This window comes from Mus musculus, chromosome 11 (genome assembly GCF_000001635.26).
Source record: "Mus musculus strain C57BL/6J chromosome 11, GRCm38.p6 C57BL/6J".
NCBI lineage: Eukaryota > Metazoa > Chordata > Mammalia > Rodentia > Muridae > Mus > Mus musculus.
In genome coordinates, this window is record NC_000077.6 from 60,381,631 (window position 1) to 60,398,668 (window position 17,038).

A 17,038-nucleotide genomic window follows, 5' to 3' on the forward strand; every position below is an offset into this window, starting at 1 on the left:
ACCAGAACTCTTAATTCATTTTAAATTGCAGGTCTTAGTGAAACGCTAAGGAAAAGCCTGCTTTTCCCTCAAACACCAGTCAAAGGGCAGGAGATGGCTCAGCAGGTAAAAGGCCCTGGCCCTGAAAGCCTGGCAACCTGAGTTCAGTCCTCCAAACACACAGATCAAGCTAGCTGCGGTGCTGTGCCGCTGGAATTTCAGCACTCCTGCTGACAGGGGGAAGCAGACAGAGGCTCTTCCAGAAGCCTGAGGGGCCAGCTAGCCTAGAGTGCATAGCAGTGCCTAGAGTGCCTGGAGTGCATAGCAGTGTGCTGCTGCAGAAACACAAGACCCTGCCTCAGCAAGGGACAAGGTGAACCAACTCATGAAGTAGCCTGACCACAGTGTGCTCTCTCTCTCCCTCTCTCTCCCTCTCTCTCTCTCTCTCTCTCTCTCACACACACACACACACACACACACACACCCTTTGCTGACAGTGGAAATGGACAATTTCAAAGGAAGACAATGTGTGACTTCCGGCTTATCTGGAGGCACTTGTCATCAGGATTGACCTCTGTCTGTGAACTGGACAAGTCCCCAGTTCTTGTCCAGCCACTTCTTTCCTGACATTTCTTCCCTGGCCCCTAGGTACATTAGGTTTGGGAGACCTATATGCCATCCATTCGCACCTTCTGAGGACCAGGCTGGGGCCTGACTCACCCTCGAAACAAGTCCCTCTGGAGAGGCAGGTCATGGACCCCGCTAAACCTGACTCAGTGCCCTGCCTGTATCTCAGCCCACAAGAAGCTGTCCTACAAATGGCGCATCCGGTTGGAGAGATGGCTCAGTAGTTAGGAGCACTGACTGATCTCTCAGAGGTCCTGAGTTCAATCCCCAGCAACCATATAGTGGCTCATAGCCATCTGTAATGGGATCTGATCCCCTCTTCTGGTGTGTCTGAAGACAGTTACAGGGTACTCATTACAAATAAAATAAACAAATACATCTTTAAAAAAGAAAGAAAGAAAGAAAGAAAGAAAGAAAGAAAGGAAAGAAAGAAAAAGACATAGCCCATCCTAGGCCCAGGTGCACCGGCTCAGGTGATCTAACTTTGGGAGCTTCCCAGGTGCCTCCAATGCTCAGCCTAAGTTGAGGCCACATTGTAGAAATTCCCAGGACACATAGCTCTGAGGGCTCCAAGTTTGTTCCTCACAGCTGCCCTCCTACAGCTTGGTCCAGTTCTTCCTATTCATCTACCCCGTTAGGCCTTGATGTACACACCTGGTCTTCAAGCCCAGTGATGCGTGTGCAACTTCCCCAAGTTTACCTGTCCGTATATGGGTACACTACATAAATATGCAGGTGTAGTCCATGCCTGTGATCCTAGCACTTGGAAGGCAGAGGCAGGAAGATCAAAGTTTAAGGTCAATATCGACTACACAGTAAGTTCAAGGCCAGCCTTGAATACACGAGACCCTATCTCAAAAGAAATAAGCAACAGCAAAAAGCAGGGCTGGAAGCTTCCTACATGATAATACATCACTTCATGCTGGTGATACATCCTGAGAATTATGTCACTAGGTGGTTGTCACTGTGGGAACACCATGGTATTGTTAAGTGACTGGAACCTCTGAGCATCACTGTCTGATGGAGCCACTGTCATCCATGCAGTATGTCACTGACTGAGACATCGTTGTGTGGCAATGATCGTACCAGACTGGACAAGTGTGTAAAGCTCTGAGAACATGGCTGTGGTTAGTGGAGATGTGATTTGCTGGTAAAGTTTAATTTACTTTGTTGCTGTCTAAGGTTTTCTTTTTTTCTTTTTCATTTGTGTAGTTTCTGAGTTTTGGTTTGTGGGCTCATTCCAGCCCCAAACTACAAATCTTAGGCTGGCCTCAAACTCCTGATCCTCTTTCATTTGCTCTCTCTGTCGCACAAGTGCCGGGGTTACACGCATGTGCCATCATGCCTGCTATGAGTCTTTATTTATTTATTTATTTATTTATTTATTTATTTATTTCTATTTTATGTGTACGGGTGTTTTGTCTGCCTGTGTGTCCGTGCCCTGCTTACATGCCTGGTACCCAGAGAGGCCAGAAGAGGGCATCAGAGCCTCAGGAACAGGATTTACAGTTTTGAGCTACCATATGGGTGCTGGGAATTGACCCTAGGTTCTCTGGAAAAGTAGCAAGTGTTTTTACCTGCTGAGCTATCTATTCAGCCCTATGAATCAGTTTTTAAAGCTTGATTTGCACAGACTGCCCCCAACCTTGGCTCCCATCTCTCCCGATAAGAATATCTTCCCTCCTCCTGGCACTGTGAAAGAGGCTGGCCCACAGGAGTTTCATCTTCTTCTTCCAGGGAGGTAAGGGTAGGTCTGAGTGCTCTTTTCATGCTTGCCACTTCCAGGTGCCTTTGTATACAGTGTGCCAGAGCAGCAGGCAGCGTCCCCAGAGCTGTCAGAGCTAGCACATGGCAGGCTGACACTTGAACTTGGCCCTTCACCTCTAGACTCTAAGTTTTTACCCATAAAACCAAATCATCACTTCCTACTACACTGTTAACTACTGAGTCCCCCCAAGTGCGGATTTCTATTTGTAGAACTTAAATGCCATCCGGGAAGAGACTGATCTGTCCAACATCGAGAAGAAGCTGACGGAGTGCACTGAGAGCATCGGTGAGCTGTTCAACACACTCATGATCCTGGAGATGCAGCTGGTGGAACAGCTGGAGGTAGAGTCAGACTAGCATATATCCAGGGGCCCCCGCATGCAGCTGCAGAACCCTGCAAGCACGCCCTCCACAGGCTCCTCTCCCCTGTGTCCAGTGTGACCCAGTGGACACACAGGAGAGGACTGGACAGATGGAGACTGGTGGGTCACTAGCACTCACTGGCCAAATGGCTTAGTAAACATGAAGAGTTCCAGGCCAGCGAGAGAAAAAGGCGAACGGTGCCTGAGGTTGTCCTTTGCCTTCATCCAGGGCCACAGGCACATATAATGTGTACACCCCACCATATAATGAGCATGAGCATGTATACATACTCATATGTGAGTGCATGCACGTGCACACATGCACACACACATGTGCACACACACACACACACACCACAAAATCACCTTTTACCAAAATTATTAAAATACCTTAAAGTCAGGGGCTGGGTATAGCTCAGTGCTTGCTTTGCACAGACAAGGCCCTGGATTCCATCCTCAGCAATGCAAAAGAGAGGGGGTGGGGCGAGGAGGGAGAGGAGACAGGAGGAAAAGGAACACACTGCTCTCTTTGCTGCCTCGGAAAGGATTCTTATGGAGAATGAGAGGTGAACTCAGTCCTCTGAAAATCTCCCCTCCTCCATCCTAAAACAGGCTCAGCAGAGTACAGATTTCTTATTAGACCCAAGGGGAAGTTCAGGAGCTTATAAGACAGGTGGACCTGCACTCGGGAGACAAACAAAGGCTCATCAGTGCCGCAGCCTGTGCCTGCTGTCTCGGGGTGGGCGATGTCGGGAGGCTGCCGCTTGGCCCCAACTTGGGAGAATGAAAAAGCCCAGGCATCTCAAGAGCATCTGTGTGCCAGGGTGACTTGTGTGTGTGCACGCAGCCAGGCTGGGGGCTGGACGCTGCATGATGAATTGGACCTCCTCAGATGCTGCCACAGCCGGGCCAAGAGCCGGTGCCTAATCAATTCCTCACACATCAAATGGCACTTCCTACGCAGAATGGATCTGCTGTCGCACAGCACAGCAGCCGCTCGTTTCCCACTGGGAACTGCTCTGCTCAAGTACTGCAGAAGCAGTGCATGCAGGGGAGGGTTGCTGGGGGCTTCCAGTCCTTTCAAGCAGGGAGATTATTTTCAGTGGCCAAACACTTCTCAGGTTCTTGCTCTCATCCTGGCCATGTTGCCAGTCACCTGGTCACCTGAAGCTGGAAGATTCTAGTCCGTGCTTCCAACAACCTTACTTGTATTCATCAAAATGCTGTGCATGAGCGCGCGCGCGCGTGCACACACACACACACACACACACACACACACACACACACACACGAGAATGGGCTCATTTGTACTGCATACAGACAGGTTTTGGGCTCCTGTGATGCCCTGCATCAGTGCTGAGGCTATGAAGGGTCAGGAAAGCGTCTTCCAGAGGAGGGTTCCTAATCACGTTCTTATTACTCTCTCAACAATATTGAGATTTGTTTTGGCCCCAAGTGCTCTGCTAAGCACTAGGGACAGCAGTTAGTTGTTGGAAGTCTAGGGTGACTGTCAGCACTTACCCAAGCTCCTGGATCTGCCAGATATGTGGTAAATCATTATGCATGATATAGCTCATTTACCCCACTAGCCACCATGGTACTACATAGAAAAACTGTCTCATATGTGAGGAAGTAGAGGCCGAGAGAGATTAAATGAGCTCTCTGGAATAGAGCTGGCTCTCGAAATTGCTCTCCATGGCCCTTGTGGAGAGGATGGGCAGATGCTGCTGAGAGGCCTAGAAGGAAAGGCTTCATTCAGGGGGGAGGGGGTGCGGCCAGGATATTTGGTCCTGGTGGAGGCAGCTACATGGGCAAGAGGCCCAGGACAGGGCTGGCAAGATGGTCCTGCTCAGTGGAGAAAGGTTCTTATCACCAAGCCTGATGACCTCAGTTTGATTCCAGGGACCCGTGTGGTTAAGGAAAGGACAGACTCCAGCAAACTGTCCTCTGACCTACACACGCACACACACACACACACACACACACACACACACACACAGAGAGAGAGAGAGAGAGAGAGAGAGAGAAGTGTAAATTAAAAAAATAAAACAAAACAAAACAAAAAAAACAGCCGGGCAGTGGTAGCTCACGATTTTAATCACAGCACTTGGGAGGCAGAGGCAGGCGGATTTCTGAGTTCGAGGCCAGCCTGGTCTACAGAGTGAGTTCCAGGACAGCCAGGGCTACACAGAGAAACTCTGTCTCGAAAACAAAACAAAACAAAACAAAAACAAACAAAACCACACACACACACACACAAAACAAAAAAAAAAACAAAAACAAACAAAAAACCCACCTAAAACCCAGTGGCAGTAGCCATAGAGATGCTTATTGGTTAAAAGCACTTGTTGCTCTTGCAGAGGGCCTGACTTTGGTTCCTAGAACCCTCATGGCAGCTCTCAAAGTTGGTAGCTCCAGTTCTAGAGGATACAGTGCCTCTTTCTGACTTCTGTAGGCACCAGGCAGACACATGGCACATACACATACATGCAGGCAAAATATTCAAATGCATACAATAAGTAAATCTAAAAAAAAAAAAAAAGCAATAGTGACAACATGAACATTCAAGGGGGTGGTGAACTGAGACTGGAAAGCGACAGAACTCTGGGAGCGGGTGAGGGGCAGGGGCAAGGGTCAGTCCTTAGCCATCTGCCCTACAAAGGCAAGGAGTCTGTGATTTGCCGGGCGTGGTGGCGCACGCCTTTAATCCCAGCACTCGGGAGGCAGAGGCAGGCGGATATCTGAGTTCGAGGCCAGCCTGGTCTACAGAGTGAGTTCCAGGACAGCCAGGGCTACACAGAGAAACCCTGTCTTGAAAAACCAAAAAAAAAAAAAAAAAAAAAAAAAAAAAAAAAAAAGAGTCTGTGATTTGAGGTGGTGCAAAGGATGTTGATACACACATTGACTCTCTTTTATATCTTTTCCAGGAGACCATAAACATATTTGAAAGAAATATCACTGACTTGGTGGGACTATTTATTGAAAATGTCCAAAGTCTATATCCTTTCTGTGACAACCCCTACCTTACCCCATGGGAAGGCACCATAGGCTCCTGAGTTTGTCTCGGCCTCTAGAGCAGCTAACGCAGAGGTGCCTAGGCTTTTAACAAAAAAGCAAGGGATAGCTAAGTGGAGAACTTGCTTAGCATAAGTGAAGCCCTGGGTTCAATCCCCAGGACTGAAAGAAAGGGCTAGTCTTGGGCAAATAAGTGGTAGCTGCAGGGCCACGCCCCTTTTTGCTCCTACTACAAGTAAACTGAGCACTTTAGATATATTTCATTCAGTTCTTACCCAAAATACTCTTCGCCCATTGATTTGCAGAAAAACCTACACCCTCATCCCAAAAAAATGTTTCCACTTTCCACGGGGCCCTAGTTCATAGGCATCTCCTTGCTGAAGGTAGAGGAATGTAAAACCTACCACTTTCTACCAAGGAAAGAGGCCTCCCTATGACAGGATGTAGACTTGGTGACCATAGAGAATACTCCATACCAACTGAAGTGTTTTCAACACTCAACATTGGCAGCCTTGCTAGAATGCCAGTTTAGATGCCCAGAGGGACTGCTGTCCAGTAGCTGTGCATGTATTCCCTAAGTAGGTGATGTTCATGGGTGCCCTGCCACCTCAGAATTGCTGCCTGACCTTTTGTTACAGGAAAACACCCTGGGATGAGGCCATGCCCACACTAATGACAGGACAGGTTAAAAAGAGCAAGGCTATAATAGTTAAGGTTAGAAACCAACATTTGAAACATGAACAGTGCTTTATTGGGGGCAAAGTGCTAAGCTCCACCCAGGAGGAACTCAGGTTCTGGCATCCTGGAGCTCAGAGTCCAGCACACGGTCATTGAGGTAGCAAGTGGTGTGCTATGTACGGCATCAGTGGCCTTCCTAAACACTGAAAGAAAAAAAAAAAAAAAAGACCTGCAGGTAGCCACAGGAGCCAGGTGAAAGAAGAGACAGTCCATAGCAGAAGTAGTATGTGCAAAGGCCCCAAGAATGGGACTAAGGGAACAAGTTTCCAGATGAGACCATCAGGCCATGTCAGAGACTGGAAGCTCTCAGGAGCTCTAAGCTTAGAACTGGCTACTCAGACCTTCAAGTTTATTTCAGCTGCTGGAGGAGAAGGAGGAAGAGATTATGGGGGACCAGTGAGGTCTTCGGCAGTGTTGGGAAGCAGACTGAGGACCTGAGGTGAGCTGGCCCTGGGGGACAGGAATGACCCAATATGAGGACAGGAATGACATGGGGACCTGACGATGCATTTGAGTGACAGTTTGATGGCTATGATACCTCTTAGCACCTCAGGACAGGTCTTGAACCCTGAGACTCTAAGACTTAGAGACTGGTGTCTCCAGTAGGGCTGACGTGGCCTTGTTTGTCAGAGGCCACCTTATTCGAAGGACCACCTGGCTTGCTCGGCCCCCTGGCTTTAACTCACAACTGCAGGATTGCTCAGTGCCGGGACCTGGAGAACCATCACCATGAGAAGCTCCTGGAGATCGCCATCAACACCCTGGAGAAGATCCTCAAGGGCGAGATGGACGAGGACTTACCCGATGACGTGCGGGCGGTGAGTAAGGATAGAGGGGCTTCGGGCATGGGGGACATCTCGGGGGCACAGCAAAGAGATAAGTGAAATCCAGCCCTACCCATGGCTCGTCTAAGCTCGCCAAGCTCCTGGAGGCTTCCTTCCTTCTCGACGAGACAGAAGCCTGCTTTGCAGGACTGCTGACTGCCGAGCAAGGTGAGCACAGTTGGCGTCAGGATGGCCAGGTGGTTATCCCAAGCTCCTTTCTATGGAGTCTTCCGGTACAGTTACAAACAGAGGTACCGGCCAACATTTTCCCTCGGGAAGCTTAATGGTGGAGAGCTGCAACACTGGTCTGCCCACAAGCCTCATGTCAGGTTCGGCACCAGGGTGCACCAGTTTCCACCAGGACAGATAGTCATAAATACCAGGGACCCATGTCTACACCTAAGGAGGCATCTATGAGTCTACCCTGAGCTCTGGCAGCAGCATGTGGATGCCTTAGGAAAGGACTTCAGGTGGGCAAGAATGGCCACAGGTCCACATACTTGCCCTCAGGGGCCTGCTTTTGTTGGTTACCCTACTTAGTTTCTCAGCTGCTCCACATCACTGTGCTACCACCAGGCCATGGTCCCCTTGCCCTTTGCCTGCCTGCTGGCTCCTTGCTGCCTTCTTACAGACCATTTTCCATATGCAGACAGGTAGGTCCACTAGAAACCCACACTACACAATCCTCACCCCTCCCTGCCTGCCATGATTGTAGAGTTCCTTCCCACAGGTCTCAGACACTCTGGACTACACCTGCCTCCCTTGGCAGTCCCACCCCAGGTTCTGATGCTCACCCATCAGGCTTGCTCCTTTCAACAGACATTCTGTCTTGCGGTTTCTATCGCTGGGATGAAACACCATGACCAAGGCAACTTGGGGAGGAAAGTGTTTATCTGGCTTACACGTTCAGGTGACAGCTCCATCCCTGAGGGAAGTCAGGAAGAAGTCATACAGGACAGGAACCTGGAGGCAAAAGCTGATGCAGAGGCCATGGAGGAATGCTGCTTCCTGGCTTGCTACTCATAGTTTGCTCAGCCTACTGTCTTATAGAACACAGGACACCAGCCCAGGGATGGCACCACTCCCAAAGGGCTGGGCCTTCCCCCATTGATCACTAATTGAGAAAATGCCCTACAGCTGGATCTCATGGAGACATTTTTCTCAGATGACGCTCTCTCCTCTCTGAAGACTCTAGCTTGTGTCGAGCTGACATAAAACTAGCCAGTACACAGTCTGTCTGGCAGACATGCTCATTCCTCAGTCTCTATGTGCTTTTCTCACTCTTGCCATTTAGACCTCTGCTCAAGTGTTAGCTCTCTGGAGAGGCCCTCCCTTGGTACCTCTTAAACTACTGTCCCTCGGTCAGAACCCATCAGTCGGGTTAGAAGCTCATCACAGTTCTAAAGTCTGCTTCATGATGATTTGTTTCTACAGCTATTTAGACTGCACATAGACTTGTGATGGAGGGCAGAGGTAGTCTTCTCATCTGTGCCAGCAGGAGCCTCCAGCACAGCAGCCAGGGATGATCTTGGAACTAGGAGGATGAAAACATGTATTCACTAAATATTTCCTTTGCCAGGAGCTGGGCTGAGCTATGCAGATAGAAGGTCAGCAGCTTTGACTCCATAGCCTCTGTTCTGAGACTAGGACCAACACCCAACACAGCAGCAAGATGCAGGGCTACAGTCACACCAGCCTGCTCTCCCTAAGCTACTTATCCAGCTCACTGCTGAGGATGCAGGAAACTACCCTGCCCTAATCAAGAAGCAAGTCTCCCCTGAGAGGTTCTGAAGTCTCTGACAGTCCTCATGGGATGGTAGAGTCCCTAGGTCTACGACCAGGTGAAAAACATCACTGAAACATGCTCGCTCCCTAGGGACGATAGCACATAGTAAAATATGGGCTCCAGAGATGTCAGCAGAGAGGCAGGCCAGTTTTCCCTCTCACCCAAGTGGCCCTGTCTGGTACTATAGTATCGGGCAACAAAGTTTCTTCGTTAGAGGATTACCACTCTCCAGCCTGTTGGCCACATACGACCTCATTTCCTCACCAAAGGAAGCACCGTTATCGCGTGAGGTGATGGATGAGAACACTGGACAAGGCAGGCTCATAGATTTGAGTTAGGAATGGCACAACCAGACAAGAGTCTGAATTGTGTGTCTCATCTGATAAACAGTTCTGGGCTTGTGATTGTAGTGAGCACCGCAGCCTTTCCTATTCACAGCAGGCAAGCACTTTGTGGGTGCCCATGGCACTGGGCCTCTCTGCTGAGAGAGTCTTAGACTCACTAGCAAGGCTGGAATAGATTATTGCCTTCAAAACATAATGGGGAACCAGCCTTATAGCACTCAGGAGACAGAGACTTTCCTGTCAGCCCAGGACAGGAAAGCCAAGACATTTCAAGACTCGTCTCTTCTGGGACTGTGGCAGGACAGTCAGCAACTGAAGATGGGGCTTGCTGCTTGGAGCATCCAGTGAACTAACCTCCAAGCTGAGTATGAAGTTTCCAAGAGACATTTCAGAACCTGAAAGTGGGCGTTAGCTCTTCCTTGCTCTGTAATTTCCATTGCAACCTGGGGCACTGGTTGGGACATAAGTGCTGTTATACTTAGTGCTGGCTGGCACTCAAGTCTTTGGTGGTGAGTGGGAGCATGTGTGGACGTGTATACATGTGCAGTGTCTGCGCTTCTCGCTGCCGGGATAGCATCTCAGGCATAACCTATGACCTGGAATAATCCTGACATCTTTAGAAAGTGTGTCCTGTAGCTGTTTTCAAGAAAACCTTTCAGCTGGGCAGTGGTGGCACATGCCTTTAATCCCAGCACTTGGGAGGCAGAGGCAGGCGGATTTCTGAGTTCAAGGCCAGCCTGGTCTACAGAGTGAGTTCCAGGTCAGCCAGGGCTACACAGAGAAACCCTGCCTTGAAAAACCAAAAGAGAATAAAGAAAACCTTTCAAAGTTGCAGGAAACGTTTACTTCATTGAGGTACCAGCCCTGGTTGATACAATGTGTCCAAACTGAAGAGTGAATCTGCTTTTTTAAATGACCTGACCTTGACTGTGGCCATTTAGTAACAGTGTTGTATTCATTAGCCTAAGTGGATGTGTTCTCATGCTGGCAACTGGCATCCTTCCTTGAACAAAGAAAGGTTTCAGTGAAACACTCTAGCTGAGACTTAAGGTCAGACCCTTTTAAAGTGCTAGTCTTAATGAGAAAGTTTGTTCTTTCCTGAGCTATTTGAAGCTTAAATATTGCATAGCTTCATGCCTGTGCACCATATTATGAACTAGTGTTCAGTTATGCAGACTCTTAATTTGTGTATAATGTTATTTACTATATAACATGTAATAAGGAGGCAGAGTTTATGGGAAAACTCATATTATCTTTGTGTCTTGTTTAAATATACTTTAAAGATAAAGGTTCAAAAATAAAAGACACCTGTTACTAGGCCTCGGGACACTTTCTCCTGAGCACCCAGTAGGTCAGGTTTTCATCTTCTGATCCTTCCCAGAGCCTGAGCCTGCTGCCTAGAGTTGGAAGGACCTGAATGGCTTCCTGTCATTTCTATGGTGACTGTGCTAATCCATTGCCCACATAGCCTGGCTTTTCTCACATGACATTCTGTGGCAAACTAACATACAGAGTCTGTGGCCAGTAAGTTGAAGAGAGAGAAGGCAAGAGAGAGAAAATCTGTTGCCCACAGAACTTTGTACAGCATTCAGGACACCCTGTTGCCCCACGAATCATACTTTGGGAGCCTGGATGTATTTGATCAAAAAAATCTTTCCTTGTGTAGGAACACTAACATTTCAGAATCAGACAGAACATATTTTTAGAGGGTATTAGGCTAACTGATGCTATGAAAAATGAAGCAAAACAAAGAAAGTACTGTTGTGTATCTCTCTCTGACCCAAAAATCCAAACAGATTTTAGTGCATTGGGATTTCAGATTTTTCTGTTTTGTGTTTGTGTTATAAAAAGACAATGCAGATATTCAAAAGTCAAACCCTGCAAAACCTGAACCCCTGTGCACCTCAGAGAAGTGGTGCTCCCCATGTACGCTCTACCTGCAGTTTCTCAACAGAGGACACGCAAGTCCTTTGTCATTTTTTGTTTCCAAGTAACTTGGGCTCAGAATGGAGCACTGCTTCCTCAGACCCTCAAGCAAGCTTCCCTTGCCCCTGACAATGACTGGGCTGCATTTCCCCCATTCCAGCCAGAGTCTGCATCTAGAGCCTGCCAGGCTCACTATAAGGTGAAGAGTTGTACTAGCTCTCTATAAGGACCAAACAGTGCCAGGAACAAGCCGAGGGAAACCAGACCCCAGTGGAACCAAAGCTTGATTCTGTTTATGGGAGAAGTAGCAGAGACATATAGGAGATGGACACCTATCAGCTTACAGGGCCCAGGGTTAGAGCAGCCGGATGGAGACCCTCAGCCAGACGGGACTGGGCAGAGGTTTAGGACTACCTAGAAAGAGGCTTGTGACAACTGATATCCCTAGTAAGGCTGCCTTGGCTAGCCACCTGCCATCTCCCTGGAGAAAAACACGCTTTTAATGGGGACTGCAGCACGGCACCTGCCACAGCTCAGGTTGGGGAGCAGGCTGTCATCTAATGAGCTGGCACAAAGTGACTGATAGAGTATGGGCTCTCTGCTAAGTGTGTCCCACAGTCTGGGAACTCCCAGGGGCTTCTTTGTGCTAGGGACATAATAACACACACGATCTCATTTGGACCGTCTCACTTTTCCAGCTTTTTGTTGACAAAGACACAATTGTTAATGCCGTTGGGGCATCACATGACATCCACCTCCTGAAGATTGACAACCGAGAAGATGAGCTGGTGACTGGAATCAACTCTTGGTGTGCACATCTAGTAGACAAGGTGAGTGACGAATGCCAAGCCACCTGGCTGGTCGGCTTGAGTTTTCTCCAGTGCTATTTTTCATGAGAAACGAAGTAGAGAAAAGAAACAGAGGTAAGGGTTGTAGAATTCTGCAATGCAGGTGGTATGGTCCAGTCATTCCTCATTGTATCTGTAACCCCTGCCTCAGAGAGAGACCAGCAGTGCATGTCAGGGGTGGGGCTGTGAGGTAAACATATTCCCTCTGTCTCTTGGGCCTCAGTAAATGATGTCAGCTATCATAGGCACTGCGCTCTGGTTTTCCTTTCGTTCCCCAGATTCACAAAGATGAGATCATGAGGAACCGTAAGCGAGTGAAGGAGATCAATCAATTCGTCGACCACATGCAGAGTGAACTGGACAACCTGGAATGTGGAGACATTATAGATTAGGTGTCAGCCATTGCCCCTGAGAGTTATGGGATTTTTTTCGTTCACCCCTCTCTCAACACTGTTGGTAATAATTCTCAATATAGAGAAAATTATATAGAGAAAAGGTCTGGTGTCAGTATTCTCTTAGAGGGAGATCACGTATGAGCAGGTCCTAAACCATCCACATGCACACGTCTGGGTGGCTGGCAGTCGGCTAGAGGCGTGGTTATGGCAGAACACTAACCTCGTGCTAGTGCTCTTCTGCTGGCTGTGGCCGTCATGAGCTGCAGGCATTATCTTTCCCAACTCTGGATGCTGAGGACCAGGGAAGCAAGAAGCTGAAGCTCCCATGCGCCCATGTGGAAGATGAGTGGAAACACACATGTGCATGTCTTCCCATCACGGTAACAGACTCCATTCGCAATCACCTTATAGAGTTTATTCTTGATCTTAGTTGCATAGGGTCCAGTCCATGATCAGTTGGTACCATCATGGCAGGCGCACACAGAGCAAAATGATCCACTTCACAGCCAAGAAGTGAGATGAAGAGGAAGGATTGGGGTGTGTGTGTGTGTGTGTCTCAGAATCTCCTTTGATAGCACATCCACAATGACCCAAAGATCTTCCATGAGGCTCTGCCACCCAATAGCAAGACCCAGGGGCATTGGCCTTTGACACACAGGCTTTTAGGGATACTGGGTGACTTCTCCTGGGGAGTCTATTTCTACCTTCCTCGGGTAGGACAACAGACCAGAGAAATACTTCCATCCAAGTCTAGCATGATGGCCAATGGGCTTAATTAGGACTACTTACAGAATGTGAGCAATCTGCTGGCAGAATCTTGCCTTCCCTCTAGCAACTGGTAACTACTTATGTACACCCCTGGGGAGGACAGCAGCCTTAATGGCTCTTGTCTCTTCCCATGAGGGAATTGTTGTTGGGCCAGACGTGTGAGGGACTCTTGCAGATGATCATAGCTGCTGATTCCCAGATGGCAATGGCTATGCCATGCCTAGAGGACAAGAGTTCCACATTCTCTGCTCTGTCGTCTGCCTCTTCTACAGTGCTCCCTGCACTTTGGTGAGGCTGACTGCTAGAGATGCATAGTTATTTTCATCCATTTAGGACTGAGCACTGGCTGCTACGCCTCAATATTTACTTGTTCTCAGTAGTTTAGGCAGGTGTGTCTCTACAGTAGCCACCACTTTAATACAAAAAGAAGCATTGCTGACTAACGCCAATCACAGCAAAAACCTCTGGGCATAAGCACAAATATTAGAAACCAATTTGAAAACCAGACTGGGGCACTGTAGTGATCTGAATATGTTTGGCTCAAGGAGTGGTACCACTTGGTGGTATGGCCTTGGAGTAGGTGTGTAACTGTGGGCATGGGCTTTCAGACCTTCTTCCTAGCTGCCTGGAAGCCAGTCTTCTTCTGTTTGTCTTCGGAATAAGGTGTAGAACTCTTGACTCTTCCTGCATAATGCTTGCCTGAACGCTGCCATGCTCCTTCCTTGATGACAGTGGACTGAACCTCTGAACCTGTAAGCCAGCCCCAGCTAAATGTTGTCTTTATAAGACTGGTCTTGGTCATGGTGTCTGCTCACAACGGTAAAACCCTAAGGCAGGCACATACCTGTAATCCCAGGAAGATCAGAAGTTCAAGGTCATATCATTAATCTTCAGTCATATAGTGAATTTAAGACAAGCCTGGGTTAGAAATACCGTCTAAATAAATAAATAAAAATAAAAAAGGACTGGAGACACAGGTAGGGTAGAGAGAAAGAGCAAGAATGAAAGACCCAGAGGGAGTGTACATATTTTGTTAGTCAAATAATATACATTTAACAAGAAAACAATAGCTTCTCCACTAAAACCTATGCCCTCCTTTAACACAGATTTTGTCCTGGCATGGGTCCCTGTACTGGCTAGTTTTGTGTCAACTTGACACAGCTGGAGTTCACAGAGAAAGGAGCTTCAGTTGAGGAAATGCCTCCATGAGATCCAACTGTAAGGCATTTTCTCAATTAGTGATCAAGGGGGAAAGGCCCCTTGTGGGTGGGATCATCTCTGGGCTGGTAGTCTTGGTTCTATAAGAGAGCAGGGTGAGCAAGCCAGGTGAAGCAAGCCAGTAAAGAACATCCCTCCATGGCCTCTGCATCAGCTCCTGCTTTCTGACCTGCTTGAGTTCCAGTCCTGACTTCCTTGGTGATGAACAGCAATGTGGAAGTGTAAGCCGAATAAACCCTTTCCTCCCCAACTTGCGTCTTGGTCATGATGTTTGTGCAGGAATAGAAACCCTGACTAAGACAGTCCCCACTGTGGAGTGGGTCTTCAATCCAAATGGAACGTAGTTTTTTGTACCCGTGTATCCTGCCACTATTGCACCTGTGGGGATCTTGCATGGATGTCATGCTGACAGCCTAAGACATGAGGCCCACAGCTGAGCAGGACCCTTGATGAGAATTCTCCCCTTGCAGCCTGCTCAGTGCTCCAGCCAGCATGAGCCAGTCGGGAAGGAGCTTCCAGTTCTGGCATGCCGCCAACAGCAGTGGGAACTGTGTATACTGTGTGTGTGCCTAAGAAACCTCCCCCACAAACAACTCGGGGAGGTAGCCCACCCCGGCCCTGGAATTCTTATTCAACAACCTTATGTCTTCTGGCTGTGCCTTCTCTTACTCACAAAGGTGCCTTCTGAGTTGACACTCTTGTATTTGGGGGTTTTGTTTGTTTGAGACAGGGTCTCACTATGTATTAGCCCTGGCTGACCTGGAACTAACTCTGTAGACCAGGCTGGCTTCAAACTCAGAGATGTTGCCTCTGCCTCCCAAGTGCTGGGATTAAAGGGCGTGCAGCATCATGTCTGGTGTTGCTCCTGTTTTGTTTTTTTCTATATAGACACAGGCTGTTGTAGGAAGTTCTCAGCCACTACACTTGGTGGCACTTGTGCCTTACCTAAGTACAAAATTCTCCACACTGTTCACAGATGTCCCCTGACCCCTGCATGGGCTGATTTCCCATGTGTGTGCCTCTTAAGTACATTTGCATGTCCTTCAGATACATTTCTAAATCTGTAAACATCTCAGAAATTAACATTATGTGGTAGATCCTTTTTATAGAGTGGGCAGGTTCTCTGAAGGCCCACCACCATCTGTTCCGAACCAGTGCCAACTGGACGAGGGAGTCAGCAGCTAAGGATACTAAAAACTTAGCTGGTCCAAAACAGCATGAAAGGGTCCCACAGTGGTGCTGTGGGAGGCACTGTGGTATTTAGCTCTCTGCCATCCATAAGCCTTCATGTCTCCTCATCCTGGGCCCAACACACCTCTCTCCAAAACAGTGAACTCAAAGGACCAAGGGGAGCAGGGCCATGCTCATCTGTTATACCAGCCTCTCCATCTGGCTTCCCAGGTCTATCACACTTTTAGCCAGCACCCTGGTGGCGTCTACCTCTCCTTAGCCATACCTGGCTACTCAAGGGCAGGGCAAACATCTCCATACCCAATATATGTTCTTGTAAGAAAGAAATGTACGCAGCTTACTTTGGGGATAGGATAGGGGAGACAGGCTCAATCTTTGCCTGTGCTGCCCAGCTGTCTTCTGAGAGCTGTTGCTCAAGCTTTAATGTCTTCTAGAGCCTCATGAGCTCAGACTTGGCAGTTTTGACTTAAAGTTCCACCTCTACGGGAGTCTTGCTGTATCAGTCAGGGCTCTCTAGAGGAATGCTTGAGTAGGGGGATGAGCAGGTATTAGAGTGGTTTACAGGCTGTAGTCCAGCTTATCTCACAATGGCTCTCTACCATCAGAAGGTCCAAGAATCCAGTAGTTGTTCAGTCCACAAGGCTGGATGATCCAACTGGTCTTCAGTATATGCTGGAATCCTGAAGAAGTAGGCTGTAATGCCAGTGAAGGAATGAACTTGCTATGAGAGCAACCAGGCAGAGAACAAGACTCCTTCTGTCCCATCCTTTATATAGGCTACTCGCAGGAGGAGTGGCCCAGGTTAAAGGTGGACCTTCCTACCTCAAAAAGCTGAATTAGCTGGATTTTACCATTTCAAATGATTTAATTAAGAAAAAGAAAAATTCCCTCACCAGGATCTCAGCATTCAGATCCCTGAGTTAGAGGCCAGCCTGGTCAACAGAGTGAGTTCCAAGGCAGCCAGAGCTACACAGAGAAACACTGTCTTGAAAAACAAAACAAAAACCACAAACCAAAGCAAACCAGTTTTTCTTTTTGAAGAACTGACAAGAGGGCTCAGTAGTTAAAAGCACTTGCTACTTTAAAGGACCATGGTTCGATTCTCAACACTAATATGGCAGCTCGCAACCATTTCTAATTCCATTTCCAGGGAATCCAATGACCTCTTCTGGCCAGTACATGGTGCACATACATACATACAAAATAGACATACACATAAAACAACAAAATTAAAATTTCCCCCCAATTCA

The 17,038-nt window shown here is 48.1% G+C and overlaps 1 protein-coding gene across 2 annotated transcripts in view; it reads left to right on the forward strand.

Annotated features, from left to right (window-relative positions):
* Positions 1 to 12,712, forward strand: part of Drc3 (dynein regulatory complex subunit 3) — a 41,462-nt gene extending 28,750 nt beyond the window's left edge. The window contains exons 9-13 of one of the 2 annotated variants that reach the window (XM_006534382.4): positions 2,584 to 2,715; positions 5,663 to 5,733; positions 7,183 to 7,306; positions 12,067 to 12,198; positions 12,495 to 12,712. In XM_006534382.4, the coding sequence (XP_006534445.1) occupies positions 2,584 to 2,715; positions 5,663 to 5,733; positions 7,183 to 7,306; positions 12,067 to 12,198; positions 12,495 to 12,608 (573 nt within the window). In that variant the 3' untranslated portion in view covers positions 12,609 to 12,712. The remainder of the gene's footprint in view (positions 1 to 2,583; positions 2,716 to 5,662; positions 5,734 to 7,182; positions 7,307 to 12,066; positions 12,199 to 12,494) is intronic. The other variant, NM_029044.2, reaches the window with a different exon arrangement.
* The last annotated feature ends 4,326 nt before the right edge of the window (positions 12,713 to 17,038 follow it).